The 17,604-nt window shown below is 56.1% G+C and overlaps 1 protein-coding gene across 4 annotated transcripts; it reads right to left on the bottom strand.

Annotated features, from left to right (window-relative positions):
• Positions 1–9,225: 9,225 nt before the first annotated feature.
• Positions 9,226–15,143, bottom strand: SLC25A45 (solute carrier family 25 member 45). Of its 4 annotated transcripts, none has more exons than XM_080641331.1 (6): positions 15,037–15,143; positions 13,909–13,952; positions 13,643–13,781; positions 13,215–13,400; positions 10,743–11,001; positions 9,226–10,605 (listed from the first exon to the last, which is right to left on the bottom strand). In XM_080641331.1, the coding sequence occupies exons 3-6, from the start codon at positions 13,667–13,669 to the stop codon at positions 10,337–10,339; spliced, it is 741 nt and encodes a 246-aa protein (XP_080497457.1). In that variant the 5' UTR covers positions 13,670–13,781; positions 13,909–13,952; positions 15,037–15,143; the 3' UTR covers positions 9,226–10,336. The 4 variants fall into 4 exon arrangements, with proteins under 4 accessions (XP_080497457.1, XP_080497456.1, XP_080497459.1 ...); XM_080641330.1 differs by having other exon boundaries at positions 13,643–13,714; positions 15,037–15,118; XM_080641333.1 differs by having other exon boundaries at positions 13,643–13,714; positions 13,909–14,010; positions 15,037–15,089.
• Between the last annotated feature and the right edge of the window lie 2,461 nt (positions 15,144–17,604).

The raw sequence follows: 17,604 nt of genomic DNA, 5'->3' as shown, positions 1-17,604 counted from the left end.
AGATGGTGAGAGTAAGCTGGCAAGAGGATGCTGTTACCTGGAAAGGATGTGGCTTTAACGCAGACAGACTGACTGGTGAGAAGTCCCGCTCCAGGCCGAAATCCTACGTGCTGAGGCTGACCACAGGCAGTCACAACTGTGCGTGCAGTTTTGTGGAGGGTCTTGCAGTCAGGACTCAGGCCACCCAGGGCAGCCCCGTTTATAGCTGCATTCATAGCCCAGGCTCCTCCTCAGAGGCCGCAGCCCAGGTACTTCCCAGGGGCCTCTGCTGAGACACTTTCTCCACGTTGGCCGCTGCCTTTCATTCCCAGCCCTTCTCTCCCTTCCCCGTCCACGGTCCATAAAGAGGCGGGAGCCTTTTATTCAGGGGGCTCCTGACAGGGAGACAATCCTGGTCGGCCTGGCATCTCGTTTGACCCTCGCCTGGTGCGGTTCCCCTGGGGGAAACGGGACACTGGGGAGGTGGCGCCTCTGCCGCTTGCTTGCACTGTCACCGGAAGTGAATAAAGGCTGATTGATTCTTCCCGCGTGACTCTTCCTAATTGACCACAACACCCGGCAGCTGGACAATGACGAGACTCACTTTTAAACAGTTCCGAAGCCACCTGCTGGCCTTCCTTCTCTAGCATAAGTTCTCAGATCATTTAGCCTTTCCTCACAGATTCTATTTTTTTTCTACCCTGTATTCATTTAAATTGTCCTTTTTCTGAAATCATCCCCGTTCTGACATACCTTTTTAAACGTTAAAACCAAAAGTATACGGCCTCTGAAGACCCGACCAAAGCACCAGAGAGGGGGTAGGTTAGCTCTCTGTTCCTGGGTGTCATTTCCCTCTTACATGAGCAGGATCATGTCACAGCGTTTTAGTGCTGACTTCTTCCCAGAGCTTTTTTTTTTTTTTTTAATATATTTCTTTATTGATTTCAGAGAGGAAGGAAGAGGGAGATAGAGATAGAAACATCAATGATGACAGAGAATCACAGATTGGCCGCCTCCTGCACGCCCCTTACTGGGGATGGAGCCCGCAACCCAGGCATGTGCCCTTGGCCAGAATCGAACCTGGGACCCTTCAGTCCGCAGGCCTATGCTCTATCCACTGGGCCAAACTGGCCAGGGCTCCAGAGCTTTTTTTTTAAAGCCACAAGTCGCCTCTCCCTTTCTGGCACTGAGATCACATATCACGCCTTGCCTATCTGTAGGCAACATTGGTGGCTCATTCAAGCTAGTGCTTGTGGAATGCCTTGCTTGTGGGGCAGGCCCTGTTCTAGGACCCCAAGCTCGTGCTGAACAAGACAGAGCGGACCCCTTACTTTCCGGTGGAGGGAGATAAAGATGCAGGCAAACGAATAAGCACAGGGATTTTAAATGGGGGTGTGTGCCAGTGAAAATAAAGAAGATGCCACGGAGAGCGGCTGTGAGAGGTGAGTCGGGGAAGTGACGTTTGGGCCAAGCCGTAAAAGATAACAAGGAAACACTCCCTGCTCCGAAGGAAGAGTGTCCTCTGCAGAGGGAATAGCAGGTACGCACATCGGAGGCCAGAAACAGCTCAACAGGTTTAAGAAGCAGGAAGACAGCTCCGTGGCTGCAAGAGAGAAAGGGCGAATAGGAGGAGGGTGGAGAGGTGGGCAGGGCCTTTGAGCCAACAGTATTTACATTTTATTCTAAATAGACAGGAAATGTTAGTTTGGGGGTAGAGAGAGATTGAGACAAAGGAAGACCATGATATATTTTATATTTTAAAAAACCTAATTCTAGTTGCGGTGTGAAAAACATGGGAAGGGGGGGAGCAAAAGTGGAAGCCAGAACACCCAGTGAGGAAGCTGCTGAGTTGGTGGGACTTCCTCATGGATAGAGCATCGGGTATGAAGGGTGAGAGGAGCCGAAGAGGACTATTTCCAGCAGATCAAGTTTTTAAAAATCAAGGTCAAGGCAGTCCTGTTCCATTTTGCAGGTACTGCCACATGCAAAGTAAGGGGTGGCAAAAAACATTATGTACATTATTTGAGTTCCTTTACAAGCCTGTAATGGACACCCTCTATGTTCAGAAGGCATACAAGACTCCAGGGCAAAGGTGAATAAGCCACAGTCCCTGTTCCTAGAGGGAGAGATAGCAAGTGACCGACATACAGGTCAGTCATGTGGCTTAAACAAATTGATTTTTTTTAAAAATATATTTTGTTGATTTTTTACAGAGAGGAGGGAGATGGATAGAGAGCTAGAAACATCGATGAGAGAGAAACATTGATCAGCTGCCTCCTGCACACCCCCTACTGGGGATGTGCCCACAACCAAGGTACATGCCCTTGAACGGAATTGAACCTGGGACCTTTCAGTCCGAAGGCCGATGCTCTATCCACTGAGCCAAACCGGTTAGGGCCAAATTGGTATTTATAAAGTGTTTTCTACTTGCCAGGCACTATTTTATTTTATTTATCTGTATTGTTGGGAGTATGCAGGCACTATTTTAAACACTCTGCATTGTCATCATCCGTCTTGAGAAGACGATGGACTGCATGCAGAGCCCAGAGGCAGAAAGATGGGTCCCCGTCTTCTTATATCTCTGCTTTGTGCTCGAATTCCTTCCCATCTGCCTTCAGTTCTCTTCCGCTGTGACAGTTCTTGGGGTGTTTTTTTTTCAAATATCCATAATAATTTTTATACTGTCTTTCTTTTAATTCTTTTTATGCATTTAAATATTCTATGCATGGTTACTTTACATTCTGTATCTGATAAACCTAATATCTGAAATGCTTGGGGGGCTAAATCTGTTGTGGGTTTTTTGTACTGGTGCTTTAATTCATGGTGGCTTTTTCCCCTGTGGGTCTGGTAATTTTTATTGTGGGAATTTTTTTCATTGGTTGCACTTTGTCTCAGGAAAACCTCAAGATCCTGATTTAGGCTGCTCGCCTTTCGAAAAGAAAATTGTAGTTGCTCCCACAAGGCACAAGGGGGCGCTGACACCACGATAAATTAATTTCTGGGAGGAAGGTGTCCCAGACCCGAAGTACCATAAGGTGAACGAACAGGCGTGTGGTCGGTTCCTGGTCCACCGGGGAGCTGATCTTATCCTTAATTTTTTCCCACCACACACAGAGGCATATTTCTTTGTAGGTCCCCTTTACTGGTGGGTGGAAGTTTTCTGGTCTCTGCTTTTGCTAAAAGTGTAGCCCCTTCCAGATCTTGACTTAATTTATGAGACTTGGCTTCAGCTGGGACTCACGGTCTACGTAGTCTTCTGTGTGGTTCTTTAATCTTCAAGGTCATGGCATTAGCGTTTGCCCCAAGGGCAGCTTTGGAGACAACCTGGTTTACACTCACTCTGCTGTTTGAAGGGGTCCTTGGGAAGTTCCCTCACTATTGGCAAAGTTAGTAATGGTTCTTAAATTATGTTTGTTGTATTGGGTCTGGAGTCTAGCTGCTTAATGATGGGCGGGATCCACATAAAGTCTAGAGCACTGGCCTGACAGAGGGAAGTCGGGAAGAATACTTTTCTTCATTCATTCATTCACTGTTCAAAATTATTTATTGAGCACCTCTGTATGCCACCTAGAGTCAAAGTCACTGCTTCATGGAGCTCGTAGTTTAGAGAAGAGACAGTTATAATCAAAGAGTCACACAAATGAAAGTATATGATTACAGAATGGAAGGACAGACAGCTAAATCTGTTGTGTGTGTTTTGTACTGATGCTTTAATTCGATGGTGGCTTTTTTCCCTGTGGGTCTGGACATTTTTGTTGTGGGAATTTTTCCCCTGTGGGTCTGGTAATTTTTGCTGTGGGAATTTTTCCCCTGTGGGTCTGGTAATTTTTGCTGTGGGAATTTTTTCCCTGTGGGTCTGGTAATTTTTGCTGTGGGAATTTTTTTAATCGGTTGCACTTCATCTCCGGAAAACCTCAAGATCATTGTAAGCTAAGCAACCGAGAGAAGGCGAATGCTCAGAGCAAGCCTTGTAGACTGTGGAAGGAGCTCAGACTCCTCAGAATAACAGGAAGCTATCAAGGGGGACAAAAGGAGTAGGGTGGCCCTAACCGGTTTGGCTCAGTGGATAGAGTGTTGGCCTGCGGACTCAAGGGTCCCAGGTTTGATTCCAGTCAAGGGCATGTACCTTGGTTGTGGGCACATCCCCAGTAGGGAGTGTACAGGAGGCAGCTGATCAATGTTTCTAACTCTCTATCCCTCTCCCTTCCTCTCTGTAAAAAATCAATAAAATATATTTTAAAAAAAATAAAGGAGTAGGGTAACTTTATCAGAACGGCATTTGAAAAAGTTGAGTTACTGTCCAGACTCAGGACAGGACCAGGGCTGTAGTACAGGCACACCATGCTTTATTGCCCTTCACAGACGTTGCACTTCTTACAAATTGAAGGTAGGACCCTCCACCAGCAAAAAGATTATGACTTGCTGAAGGCTCAGATGATAGCATTTTTTTAGCAATAAGGTTTTTTGGGGCGTTTTTTGGTGGCAGTGGTGGGATCAATAAGGTGTTTTTAAATTATGGTATGTGCATTGGTTTTTTAAGCATAATGCTATTGCACACAATAGACTACAGTGTTATGCAAAAATAACTTTGGTATGCACTGGGAAACCAAAAACCTCATGTGACTTGCTGTATTGCAATATTCGCTGTATTTCAAAGGTCTGGAACCAAGCCCACAGTATTCCTGAAATATGCCTGTGTTAGGATTGGAAGGAAGGGAGTGAGTCCTAGGAAACTTCAGGTTAACAAGAGTTGGAGACTCCTTTGAAGCAGGAGGAGAGGGGAGGGAGAGCTTCTTTGAGATGTGTGGCCTGAAGGCTTACCTCTGCCACGGAGCACGGCAGCAGGAACAGGTGGATGGATGCTCAAGGATCTGTGACCAGAGGTGGCAGTGTGTGCCTGGAGCTCAGGACAGTGGTCAGACTGGAGACACCAATTAAGAGTGACTCCTCTTTTTTAAAAAAATGTATTTTTATTGATTTCAGAGAGGAAGGGAAAGGGAGAGAGAGATAGAAACATCAATGATGAGAGAGAATCACTGATTGGCTGCCTCCTGCATGCCCCCTACTGGGGACCAAGCCCACAACCAGGGCATGAGTCCTGATTGGGGATCAAACCATGACCTCATTCATAGGTCGACACTCAACCCTGAGCCATGTCGGCCAGGCTAAGAGTGACTCCCCTTAAAGAAACTAAAGCTAAACTCTGCTGTTCAGTGAGTCTGGCAATAGTAATTTATACCAGAACCATCCTCACCCTGTCATTCCCCCATTCACCTGCACATGTAGCCTTATTGTCACGATACACATAAGTTAGTCTCCTGTGATTTCTCCTACGTGTTTGCCCAAGTTATAAGCCCTTTACATGCGTCCCTCAGACATCACCCCCATTTTCAGCCTCAAAGCAGTTCATTGACTATGTCATAGTTCTTAGGGATTCCTTCTACCTAAATGAGTCTCAAGAATAATGATGACCGCCCAGCTGGCGTGGCTCAGTGGTTGAGCATTGACCCATGAACCAGGAGGTCCCTGGGACTCGATCCCCGGAGAGAGGTGTGAGGAGGCAGCCAATCAGTGATTCTCTCTCATCACTGATGTTTCCATCTCTCTTCCTTCTTCTCTCTGAAATCAATAAAAACATATTAATCTAAAAAGGAATAATGATGATCTCTAATAACATCTGTTAATTCCTGAAGGAATTTAATGTGCATATTATGAGACCCTGCTGATGTGAAAACATCTAGCTTTTAAAACTATCTCCAGCCATTTCCTGCCTGACTCTGTTTGTCTTTCCACCCTCCTTTCCAATACTGTGGTGAGTTTTCTCCCTGCTCATGCTATGCTTACCCTCCCTCACTGCAGCTATGCTTACTCTCCCTCACTGCAGCTCTGCTTACCCTCCCTCCCTGCAGCTATGCTTCCCTCCCTCACTGCAGCTCTGCTTATTCTCCCTCACTGCAGCTCTGCTTACCCTCCCTCACTGCAGCTACACTTACCCTCCCTCACTGCAGCTACACTTACCCTCCCTCACTGCAGCTCTGCTTACCCTCCCTCACTGCAGCTACACTTACCCTCCCTCACTGCAGCTCTGCTTACCCTCCCTCACTGCAGCTCTGCTTACCCTCCCTCACTGCAGCTCTGCTTACCCTCCCTCCCTGCAGCTCTGCTTACCCTCCCTCACTGCAGCTACACTTACCCTCCCTCACTGCAGCTCTGCTTACCCTCCCTCACTGCAGCTCTGCTTACCCTCCCTCACTGCAGCTCTGCTTACCCTCCCTCACTGCAGCTCTGCTTGCCCTCCCTCACTGCAGCTCTGCTTACCCTCCCTCACTGCAGCTACGCTTACCCTCCCTCACTGCAGCTCTGCTTACCCTCCCTCACTGCAGCTCTGCTTGCCCTCCCTCACTGCAGCTCTGCTTGCCCTCCCTCACTGCAGCTCTGCTTGCCCTCCCTCACTGCAGCTCTGCTTGCCCTCCCTCACTGCAGCTACGCTTACCCTCCCTCACTGCAGCTCTGCTTACCCTCCCTCACTGCAGCTCTGCTTGCCCTCCCTCACTGCAGCTCTGCTTGCCCTCCCTCACTGCAGCTCTGCTTGCCCTCCCTCACTGCAGCTCTGCTTGCCCTCCCTCACTGCAGCTCTGCTTGCCCTCCCTCACTGCAGCTCTGCTTGCCCTCCCTCACTGCAGCTATGCTTGCCCTCCCTCACTGCAGCTCTGCTTACCCTCCCTCACTGCAGCTCTGCTTACCCTCCCTCACTGCAGCTCTGCTTGCCCTCCCTCACTGCAGCTCTGCTTGCCCTCCCTCACTGCAGCTACGCTTACCCTCCCTCACTGCAGCTCTGCTTACCCTCCCTCACTGCAGCTCTGCTTACCCTCCCTCCCTGCAGCTCTGCTTACCCTCCCTCACTGCAGCTCTGCTTACCCTCCCTCACTGCAGCTCTGCTTACCCTCCCTCACTGCAGCTACGCTTAACCTACTCACTGCAGCTATGCTTCCCTCCCTCACTGCAGCTCTGCTTACCCTCCCTCCCTGCAGCTCTGCTTACCCTCCCTCCCTGCAGCTCTGCTTACCCTCCCTCACTGCAGCTCTGCTTACCCTCCCTCACTGCAGCTCTGCTTACCCTCCCTCACTGCAGCTACGCTTAACCTACTCACTGCAGCTATGCTTCTCTCCCTCACTGCAGCTCTGCTTACCCTCCCTCCCTGCAGCTCTGCTTACCCTCCCTCCCTGCAGCTCTGCTTACCCTCCCTCACTGCAGCTCTGCTTACCCTCCCTCACTGCAGCTACGCTTAACCTACTCACTGCAGCTCTGTTCTGCAGCCCAGCTGCAGCTCCTGCCGGGCCAGTGGAAGGGGCAGCATGGCACATGAGGCCTGCCACTCTCTGGTTCTCTCAATGAGGAGCTCAGAGCAACGGAGCTCCAGCCCCCCCCCCCCCCCACCAGATACCTCTGGCGAGAACCGGAGAAGGAAAACAAGTGCAAAGGCAGGCTTATGGGTGAAATTAACACCCCAAAGAGGATTTCATTCTAACAAAATCATACGAGGGTTTTAATATTTTCTTCTCTTGCTAACTGGTAATGTTGTGAGATGGCAAACTTCAGAGGACTACCCTGACCTGCTGTTTCTTCTTTTTTTATTATTTTTAATTTTTTAAAAAGTACTTATTGATTTTTTAGGGAGGGAGAGAGAGAAGCATCGACTTTGGTTGTTCCACTTATTTATGCATTCACTGGTTGACTCTTGTATGTGCCCTGACCAGGGATCGAACGCGCCACCTGGTGTAACGGGATGATGCTCTAACCACCTGCGCTACCGGCCAGGAACTCCTGTCCCTCTTGCCGGGTTAGAAGAGCCCCCGCCTCTCCCCATGCTCTTGGCTCCCTTCCAGCCTCAGACTGCCCTCAGGTGTCCCTGCTTGTCGGGTCCAGGCCCAGACCCCTGCACTGCGCCGGCGCTGCACGGCCGCTGGACCCACGGCCGACCAGTCGGCAGGGATTTGGGGGAAACAGCCCCAGGAAGGAGCGTGCTGGCTCAGGCAGACCCCCTTTGCGTGCCGGGAAGAGGCTTCCTGAGGCTGTGGGGAGTGGAGGCCGCCAGCACGAGTTCAGGTCACTCCCGCCCACTCACAACTGCCTTACTTGAAAGGGCAGCCAAAACTGGTTTGGCTCAGTGGATAGAGCGTCGGCCTGGGGACTGAAGGGTCCCGGGTTCGATTCCGGTCAAGGGCATGTAACTTGGTTGCGGGCACATCCCCAGTAGGAGGTGTGCAGGAGGCAGCTGATCGATGTTTCTCTCTCATCAATGTTCTAACTCTCTATCCCTCTTCCTTCCTCTCTGTAAAAAATCAATAAAATATATTAAAAAAAAAAAAAAAAAGGGCAGCACGTGTCTGCTGTTAGAGCAGCCAGACACCGCTACGTGTGTAAAGTCACGGGAGAGCTTCTCCCCACACAGGCTCCTGAGCCCCGCCTCAGCTTCTGAGCCGGCCAGGCCCGGGTGGGGCTGGGAGTCGTTCTAACCGTCTCCAGGAGGTCCGATGCCACTGCTCCCGGGCCACACTGGGACCACCGACCGCGGAACTGCAGGCCCTCACCCACTGTGAGGCGGCATGAGGGCTAAGCAGTGCCCTGGCTCCGGGCCAGAGGGGCGCCTCCTGCACCTCAGCAGTCCTTCCAGGGCCACCGGCAGGGAGGGACTGCCTTGTAAGCAAGCGAGGGGCAATGTGCCCGCCTCACCACTTCTCTAGCAAGAACCACGCACAGGCCCCACCGAGCTGCAAGGGAGGTTGGGACACAGCCCGGCTCAGTGGCCACGCGCCCTGTGGCCATGACATGGCGAAGGAAGGAGGGAGAATGACTTGCAGTCTGTGACCCACCATCTGGTGAAGGACAGCTCCGATAAGCCCCTGGCAGGGCTGATGCTGGCAGGTCCACCAGGTGAACTTGAACTTAGGTGACTCATGGGAGACTGTCACAGTGCCCAGGGAGAGCAGGGTAGCAGAGTAACCGAGCTCCGCTCTGGAGCCGGGGGCTCAGATGCATCCGGGCAAGGTGTGTGATGCGACCTACCCGCCGTGCAGTCCGGGACGAGTTACCCTGCTGTCTGAGCCGAGGCCACCTGGCAGGGTGAGTAGAGCGCTTGCTTGTTTTTCTAGGCAGCGGACGGGAAGGGGCAGGGATTCAGGCATTCAGGTCTCCACGAGGCGGGCCCAGGTTGGCCAGGTTGATCTCAGACAGATCAGGACATTAGTGGGTACACACTCTGCTCAGCTTTATTGCCAGTGAAATGAACCCTCAGCCAGTTTTCACGCCCACTTTGCAGGAAATGGCTGGAGGTAAGTAAAGAAAGCCTGTGCCGTGGATGGGAACGGGCTAGGTAGACACCCCTGCTGCTGGCACACTCCACTGGGCTGACCCCAGTAGGCAAAGCTCTCAGTGAGGGGGGCTGGCGGGGGCAGGGGCAGGACCAAGGAAGCAAGTGGGGTGGTTGGAGTTAGGCCAGAGGCCCGGAGCGCAATGCCACTCCCTTCAGCAGCCATGTACCCGGCTGCTCTGGGCACCAGGCTCTGAGCTGGGAAATGATCAGATGTGCGACCCCTGCCTTGAGGAGGTCCCAGTTTAATGGGGAAGCTGGGACGTCAATCGGCCACAGGACAGAGGTAGGGCTGTGGTCAAGGTGGGCAGGGGATCTGCAGGCCCCAAAGCCAGCCTGGGGAGCCTAGGAGGGACCAGGAGACAGAGCTCAGCCTGGGTCTGGGAGCGGCCCAGCCAGAGGGATGATGGAGTCACCCCTTGGCGATGCCGTGTTGGCCGGGAGGGACTGAGCCTTCCAGGCTGGGGGTGATGAGGGGCACAGCTTGTTCTGGGGCGGGCTAGGCTGCCGAAGCTGCCGAGGGAGAGGAAAGCTGGTGGAGGGAGGTGCCCCATCAGGAGGGGGTGGAGTTTGGGCGTTTCCCTGGAGGGGATGGGAGTCACTGAAGGATGTGGACAGCCTGGAGATGTGAGGGCCACTCTTGAGTCAGGGGGGAGGTTGGAAAGGAGATGGGGTGGGAGGCGGCTGAGGGCGCCGCCCTAGAATCCAGTGGAGGCAAGAGCTCTTGGAGGGTAAGGTCACAGGGTGGGCCGGCGTCCCCAGCACCACTGCTTAGATGTCTAGGAAGGAATTAGGACCGGGGTGGGGCCTGCTCCTCACCACCTCCCCAGCCCCATCTGCACCTTCCAGGCCGGGAGGTGCCCCCACAGGAAGGCTGAGACTCTCGCATTGAAATCTCAACCTGGTGCTTTCAACTCGGCCTCCAACCTGGGCGGGTGGGTGGCGCTGCGTCCCACCTGGGGAGCTGCGGGCAGCGCCTGCGCGGCCTCACCCCCACGAGTGGAGGAGGTACTCATAGCTGAGGAAGGTGACGGCGTTGACAGGGAAGGCGCGGGCACTGTTGATGGTCAGGCCCCGGAAGAAGACCCCCAGGCCTTCCTGCCGGGCGCTGCTCACCATGCAGTCCAGCAGCCCCTGGTACTCCCTCTGCTCCAGCCCGGCCATCTGCATCCGGGACTTGATCACGTCCAAGGGGGTGGCTGTCACCCAGGAGGTGATGCCTGCAAAGCCCCCTGCCACCAGCACTGTGGTTGAGCCTGGGGTGGAGGGAGCGGGGGGCAGGGTCAGACCGAGGAACACCCTCCCCTGCCCTTGCCTCCCCCATCCTCCTCGCTGGACCAGCTCCCCACCTCACTCCTCTCTGCCCCCCACCCTCTCACACCCCCTCACTTACTGGGGTTCTGGCCATCTGGTGTGGATTGGCGACAGAGCCATTCGTAGGTGACGAAGTAGATTCCCAGTGTGGGGGTGTCCCTAAGCGTCAGAGCCCAGGCTCCCCGGAACAGCCCCCGCGGCCCCTCCTCCTGGAAGATGGAGGCCGCGCAGTGCACGGGCCCCTGGTACCGGGGTCGGGGGCTCCCCTGCCGGGCCCTTGGCTCTGTCTGGTTTTGTAGCCGAACTTTGATGAGGTCGAAAGGGGCCAAGCAGTAGGCCTGCAGGGAAAGAGGTGTGAGCGCCCGGGGCGGGGCCAGCTCTGTAAGGAGGCAGAGCAAGGCGGAAAGGGCATCTTCCCACAGGACCCCTGCGGCCAAAGCTCCGCTTCTCATACTCCAAGCTGGGCGTGGGCCAGGGAGTCCTGCCCAGATCCAGGGCTGAGCAGGGACTGGGTCTGAAGAAAGGGTGCAGTCTGCGCCCACGCACCGGGGTCAGTAGGTCACCGCGTTAGTGTTGGGGTCTCAGCTTCAGGGAGCCTCCCGCCCCCACCTCCTGGGGACACCTCTCAGAGGGGGCAAGCGCTGGGCCAGCCCTTCCTGCCTCTCGCACCCTCAGCTGCTGGTGCCCAACAGAACATGGGTGGCTGTGAGATCTGCAGGTCCTAGAGCTCTTATCACTGGCTCAGGCACCCGGGACTCAGATTCAGGGTGGTACTGGCACCTAGGGAGGGTGCTGGGAGGGCATGGAGGGTGGTTGGGGGGAGGGGCTGGGGTATAGTCAACCAGGTCGAGATCAGCTAGGAGAGAACTGAGGTCAGAACGGAGGTTAGCGCAGCATTTGGGGGCTACATAAGATGTGGGGTGTGTGTGTTGTGGAAGGTGTGGGAGCCCAGTCTCTCAGCCTGGAGATGGCTGACGGCAGAGGAGACTGGTGTAGGCTCTGGCAGTGACCTTTAGAGGGTGGTGGGCCAGGCTGGCCGGCTTCCTCCCCTGCGAGAGGGCAGTGGGCTGGGGATCCTCCCTGTGAGAGGGGCCCTGATGTCACCCTCCCGAGCTACTGGCAGTGCCAGCTGAGCGCCTCTGCAGGGGGCAGGCTCCTGAGCCCTCGGCTCCGGGAGCTGAGGAGATGGCTGGGCCTAAGGTAGGGTGGCAGGTAGGGGCCACCCTCCCCATCCCGTGCCAACGGGGACAGTGGGGACATCAGGACAGAGTCAGCCTTCGCCAGCCCAAAGCAACCCTCGTGCCCAGCAGAGGCTGTCAGTCTGCCCTGTGCTAACCAGCGTCCTGCCCACCCTGTCGCCCCACCTCCCCACAAGACACACTTTCTGTTCCGAGACGGAAGTCAGAGGCTCCACAGCAAGCCGGCTCCAGTCAGTCCCCGGACCTAGTCCCCAGCGCGACCCCCAGTCCCCAGTGCTGTATCTGTTCTACTTTCCAAAGAGGGGGAGCGGGGGGGAGGCTAGCTCAGGAGCTGGGCCTGGAGCCTCAGTTCTCTTCCTTGTTTCTGGGGGTGCCAGGCCTCAGGGCGTGGGAAATATGCAGGCATGCGTCCTGCAAAGAAGGGGTAGGAGAAAAGCAGGCCCTTTGGGGGTCTCATGAATTATTAATCGCCTTAGTGAGCCAGCTGACTGTTCTTTTACTTGCCCTCTGCCTGTGAGTCTGTCAGGAGCCTCAGGGCAGAGGCCAACTAGAGGGTCACCTGAGGCGCCTGGCCGGGTGTGGGGCAGAGGCAGGCACACACCCCTCTGCCTCTGTGCGCAGAACCCCCATTCAGCTGGGGTTCCCCTTGGTGCCTGGAGGCCCCTCTTCCCTCCACCCCACCCCTCAAAAGCCCAGGTACTTAAGTGCTGAGAACAAAGACCAAAAACAAATGGTTGGGGTTACTGAATGGTTGATACCCGGGACCCCTCCCAGCAAGACCTCCCAAGCACCCAGGCTGCAGGCACAGGGGCTGAGCAGGGCAGGGCTGCGGGGAGCCAGGACCACGTCAGGACAGGGCTCACCTTTGGGAGAGGGCTCCCCACAGCTCTGAGGCTGGCAGACCCCTCCGCAGGCGGGCAAGCCCTGTCCACCTCCGAGCGGGGCACCGGCTACTCTATGGTGTCCTCTTGGCACCACCCCCTCCCTCCCCACTGAGCTCTCTCTGCTTCTGGCCCTGCTGTTCTCCACCCTCCCTCCGGGCCTGCGGGGTGGAGGCGCTGCCCACTTCCCCTCAGCCTCTCACATTCCGAGGGGGGCAGCCGTGGTCTGCAGCTGTGGGTCACCAGGTGGGGCTGGGAGGGGAAAGACCGAATTGGCCACCTCTGCCTCGTGTGTGCATGTGCATGTGCATGTGCATGTGCATGTGCATGTGCGTGCGTGTGCATGTGCATGTGCGTGTGCGTGTGCGCGTGCGCGTGCATGTGTGCATGTGTGTGCATGTGCGTGTGTGTGTGCATGTGCGTGTGCGTGTGCATGTGCATGTGCATGTGCACGCCCCCTGCCGCCCTGACCTGGAGGAAGCCCCCGGTGCAGCCGGCTATGAAGACGTGCGTGTAGCTGGGCGGCTGGAGGCGCCGCTCGTGGTGGGAGGTGGCCGTGAGCACCAGCAGGGCGTTGCTGTAGACCCCGAACAGGACCGAGTTGACCACGGCTATGCTGGCGATGGGGAAGCTCATCCCCTTGAAGAAGCCCAGGATCTGCAGGGGGGGCGGCACGTGGGTAGGTGGGGGGCCTGGGCCCCCCCTTTGCCCTTCCCAGCGCCGGCCAGGCCTCCTCCAGCTGGAAACCACGCGGAGCCCGCGGAGGCACTGAGCTACCACCCAGCCCCAGCGGCAGCTCCAGCCTTGGCCCAAGGGCAGAGCCCTGCCTGGGAGGAGGAAGCTGGTACTGACGCTCAGATGCCTCCCGCCCCAAAGCCCCAAAGAAGCAGGCCACCCACCGACTCATGGCGGTACGTCTTGACCATACAGTCGATGATGCCTCGGTACGTGCTCTGGGTCTGCAGCCGCACCTGGACGGGAAGGGCGGACAGAGCAGGCGGGCGGGCCGGGCCTGGCAGCCCAGCTCAGGCCTCTGCCCTGGGAGCAGGACGCCGCGGGGCAGCAGAGACAGGAAGGAGCCTGTCAGCCAGGCCCTGCCCTCGGGCGTCCTGCCCTTTGGTTCAGGTGACATCTTTCCTTCCTCGGGCGCCTCCCCTACACTCACCTTCACGGTGTCGAAGGGGTGTCCCAGCACCAAGCCCAGTGCTCCTGTAGTGACAAGAAGGTGCTATAAGTGAGGCCCAAGCGCCAGGCTGAGGGAGCAAGTCTGCGCTGAGAGGAAAGAGGGGTTCAGGCAGGAGGGAGGGCAGGGCCTTCCACAGGCTCCACAGAAACCCCGCTGGCCCCGTGGGCCCTCCGCACCAGGCGCTGGACGGGACCCGGGGACAGCAGGAGGGAGCCCCAACCTTGGCGGAGGGCACACTTGCAGAAGGGAGAAGCCAACCACAGACATGGGGTCCTCACCGGGCGCCCACACCCCAGTGTCTAGCCATGACTCTGGAGGGGTCTCCATCGCTCCTGCCTCCCTGACAGCTAGCTTTTCTCCTTCCTCCCTCCTTTCCTTCCTTTCTTCCTTCCTCCCTTCCTTCCTTCTTCCATCAACTCACAACCGCTGTCCAGTTTGGGGCCTTGGTCCAGACCAGTCCAGGCCCTGCCCCACTGGCGCTCTGCCCTGTCCGCCTGCAGTGCGGAGCCGGCGTCCTTAGGGGAGTCTCGCTGGCCCCAGGGGCGGAGGGTCCAGTCCCCCGCCATCTCTCCGCCTCCTGGTCTTGCTCTCTGCAGCAGAGGCTGGTCCTGGAGCCTTGGGAGAGGTCGCATCCCTGGAGGCAGGTTCAGAAAGTCCCTCCATTTCTCCTAAGAGAAGTGTCCCCAGAAGCTGAGCTGGGCCTCTAGCACAGCAGGCCTCAGGGTCCAGGCCTCAGTTCATTGCCAGGGAGGGCACAGGCCGAGAGGGGAACACGGGACAGCAGGTGAGGTCAAAGGTGAACTTCTTTCTGAGCCCCACACTTGGAGAGTGGGGCTCGAGGTGCAGGTGCTGTGGGTGTCTCAGGGAGACGCTCACCTTGGCTCCCCCTCTTGGCAGGCGCCAGGCAGCATGGCCTTGGGACATCACCCTGCCACCTGTGCCTTCCTGTCCTCTTCCCTCAGACCACTCCCAGCAGGCTCTGGGACCGCTGGCCCCGGACCCTCCGGGGAACCAGGACTTTGGCCTCAGCTCCTCCTGTGTCACCTACCTTCCCCAGGAAGTGACCCACCATTGGGGGACGTGACAGAAGGAAGAAAGATATCTCACCGGAGACCCAGCCGGCCACAAACTCCTCCACAGGCATTGTCCAGCCAGGGGCCGGGTGGCTCCCGCAGAGCAGACGTGGTGAAAGTGTAACTACCCTCTCCCTCCCCGAACCCGACTGATAACCTCCCACTAATGTTTAACCCAGCCCTGGGCACCAGGAGAGGGGAGCAAGCCAGCTGGGGTGGCCCTGACGGCCTGGGAGGTGTGCAGTGTGAAATCTCACGGGGCCCCATGATGGCCCACGGTGACCTGCCAGCCAATGACGGCCCTGAAGTGTGACCAGGACTGGGCCCCTCCAGGCTGCCTCGGCCAGCAGTGGTTTAATGAATCTGCGGGGGACAGGGCCCTGCCTGGCCCACACTCCCACTGGCCCCCCACAGCACAGACAGCAGGCCGCCCGCCCGGGCTGAGGAGAGCGAGCGTGGCCACCAGGGGCAGGCCTGGCCGGGGTCTCCCTGAGCCTTGGAGAAACAAGGAAGCTGGCAGGGTGGGAATCACCCCCTGGAGTGACTCACCAGGGCCTGGAGCCGGCCTCCTCCCAGGGCTGTTTACCACCAGCTGAGTCATCCACGCCTCAGCCTCACGGGCGCCTCTTCCTGAACCTCGCTGGGGGGAAAGGGGGACTGAGTGTGTGAAGGGCGGAGCACCTCTGCTTTGCAGTGTAGGGCTTTGACTGCCACTTCTCTTTGAACAAATACAACCCAAACTGACAGGGCAGGGACCCGAATCCCTCTCCTGCAGGATGAGGGAGAGGAGGGGGTGGAGAGGAGGGGGCTCTTCTTTTTTTAAAAAAATATATTTGTATTGATTTCAGAGAAGAAGGGGGAGGGAGAGAGATAGAAACACCCATGATGAGAGAGAATCATTGACTGGCTGCCTCCTGCACATCACGCCCAGGCATGTACCCTGAGGGGGATTGAACCATGACTTCCTGGTTCATAGCTCAATGCTCAACCACTGAGCCACACCGGCCGGGCTAAGGTTAGTTATCTTGAAGGCTTAGAACAATGTGTGGCACAAAGTAGACAATAAATATTCATGAAAGAACGAATGAGTGGACGAGTCCGGGGCAGCATCAGTGACAGCCCTGCACCAGCCCTCAGTCCCAGGTCTCTCCCCGCATCCCCAAAGGGCCTCCAAGAGTGTAAAGGCCCAACAAGCCCCCTCCTGCCCCTCCCAGTCTGGTTGCAGCTCTTCGTTTCCCATCAGATGTCCAAGGACCAGTCCTGCTCGCGCTGCTTCTCTCCTCTGCCAAAGCTGATCCCACCCACCCACTGCTTTCTCATGCGGGGATAGGCTCTAGGAAGCAGGGACCATCTCTGACATCCTCCCCCTGGAGCTGCCCCAAGATCTTCCCGAGCACCGAGCACCGGCCTCTCACCGAGGGCTGGGCTGCATGCTCCTGCTGGTTCTCTCCTGAGTGATGGTGGGAAATCCCTTCTGTGGGCCTCAGAGTCCTTAACGCTTGCAAAAGTAGGGGACCAGCCCGCTGATTGCTGAGTCTAAGGCAGGGGTCCTCAAACTTTTTAAACAGGGGGCCAGTTCACTGTCCCTCAGACCGTTGGAGGGCCGGACCATAGTTTTAAAAAAAACACCTATGAACAAATTCCTATGCGCACTGCGGGCCCGGGACGCGTCGGCTGCTAAGCAGGACAGGCAGCGGCAACCGGCGGGCCGGATACATGTCCTCGGCGGGCCGCATGTGGCCCGCGGGCCGTAGTTTGAGGATGCCTGAAAGGCCTTGGCTCTAAAGATTAGTGCTCCCCAGTGCCTGGCAGAAGGACAGCCTCCCTGATGAGGTCTTCTCCAGTCCTGCAAGTCCCACCAGGTTAACCGCCTGCCCAGCAGAGCAGAGCTCTGATCTCGTCACTGCCAAACCCACCCCACTTCCCCACCCTGGTATCCCCGCCCCCATAGGGTGCCACCCACTTCCCAGCCTCACCTGCTGCGCTTTGATTGCCCAGCGCTTCCCTGGTGCCCTAACCTTCCCCTGCAGCTCCCACTCCCCGGAATGCCTTCAGGACCTCTGCTCCTCCTCACCGGCCTGGGTTTCAGCTGCCTCACCACCACCTACGCCAGGCCTTAGTTTTGTTACTTAACCTTTTTGATTCTGTATTATCATCATAAAGTGGAGATATATATTCCGTGTGTTATAAGGATTAAAGCACTTAGGCTGGGTCTGGCATAGGGTATATGCTCCACAGATGGCAGCTACTCTTACTCTGATTTCCACTCCCAGGGCCATGAGGAAGCATGGAAGGGGGCCGACCACACAGGAGGTGCTCAGGAATGGAGGACCGTTCCCTTCCTGCTTGTGGCATTTTACATTTTTTAAGGCAATCTTGTCATCTTACATAGTTTTAAACGTGTTTCAAATGAGAAAGAGGGGAGTGGGAGAAGCATCAAACAAGATGCTCTCCCCTCTTTCTCTAAAATCAATAAAATATATATTTTTAAAAATTTTAACACTTTAAAAAATAAATAAACCATAAGCTTCCAAGTCTCACCCGGATCTCCCTGCCTGCCCTAGCCCGGGCCCTGCACGCAGTAAGCACTCAGCTACACTGA

Source organism: Plecotus auritus (genome assembly GCF_963455305.1).
Source record: "Plecotus auritus genome assembly, chromosome: 9".
Lineage (NCBI taxonomy): Eukaryota > Metazoa > Chordata > Mammalia > Chiroptera > Vespertilionidae > Plecotus > Plecotus auritus.
The sequence above is the reverse complement of the archived record's forward strand: the minus strand, read 5'-3'. Positions and strand labels throughout refer to the sequence as shown.

Excerpts from the sequence above, each read along its gene's own strand:
- SLC25A45 (XM_080641330.1), bottom strand. The coding sequence starts at position 15,073 with ATGCCTGTGGAGGAGTTTGTGGCCGGCTGGGTCTCCG. Across the intron at positions 13,401-13,642 it reads AGACGTACCGCCATGAGTCG|ATCCTGGGCTTCTTCAAGGG; the intron begins GTGGGTGGCCTG and ends CCCCCCCTGCAG. Across the intron at positions 10,606-10,742 it reads ACCAGATGGCCAGAACCCCA|GCTCAACCACAGTGCTGGTG; the intron begins GTAAGTGAGGGG and ends CCTCCACCCCAG.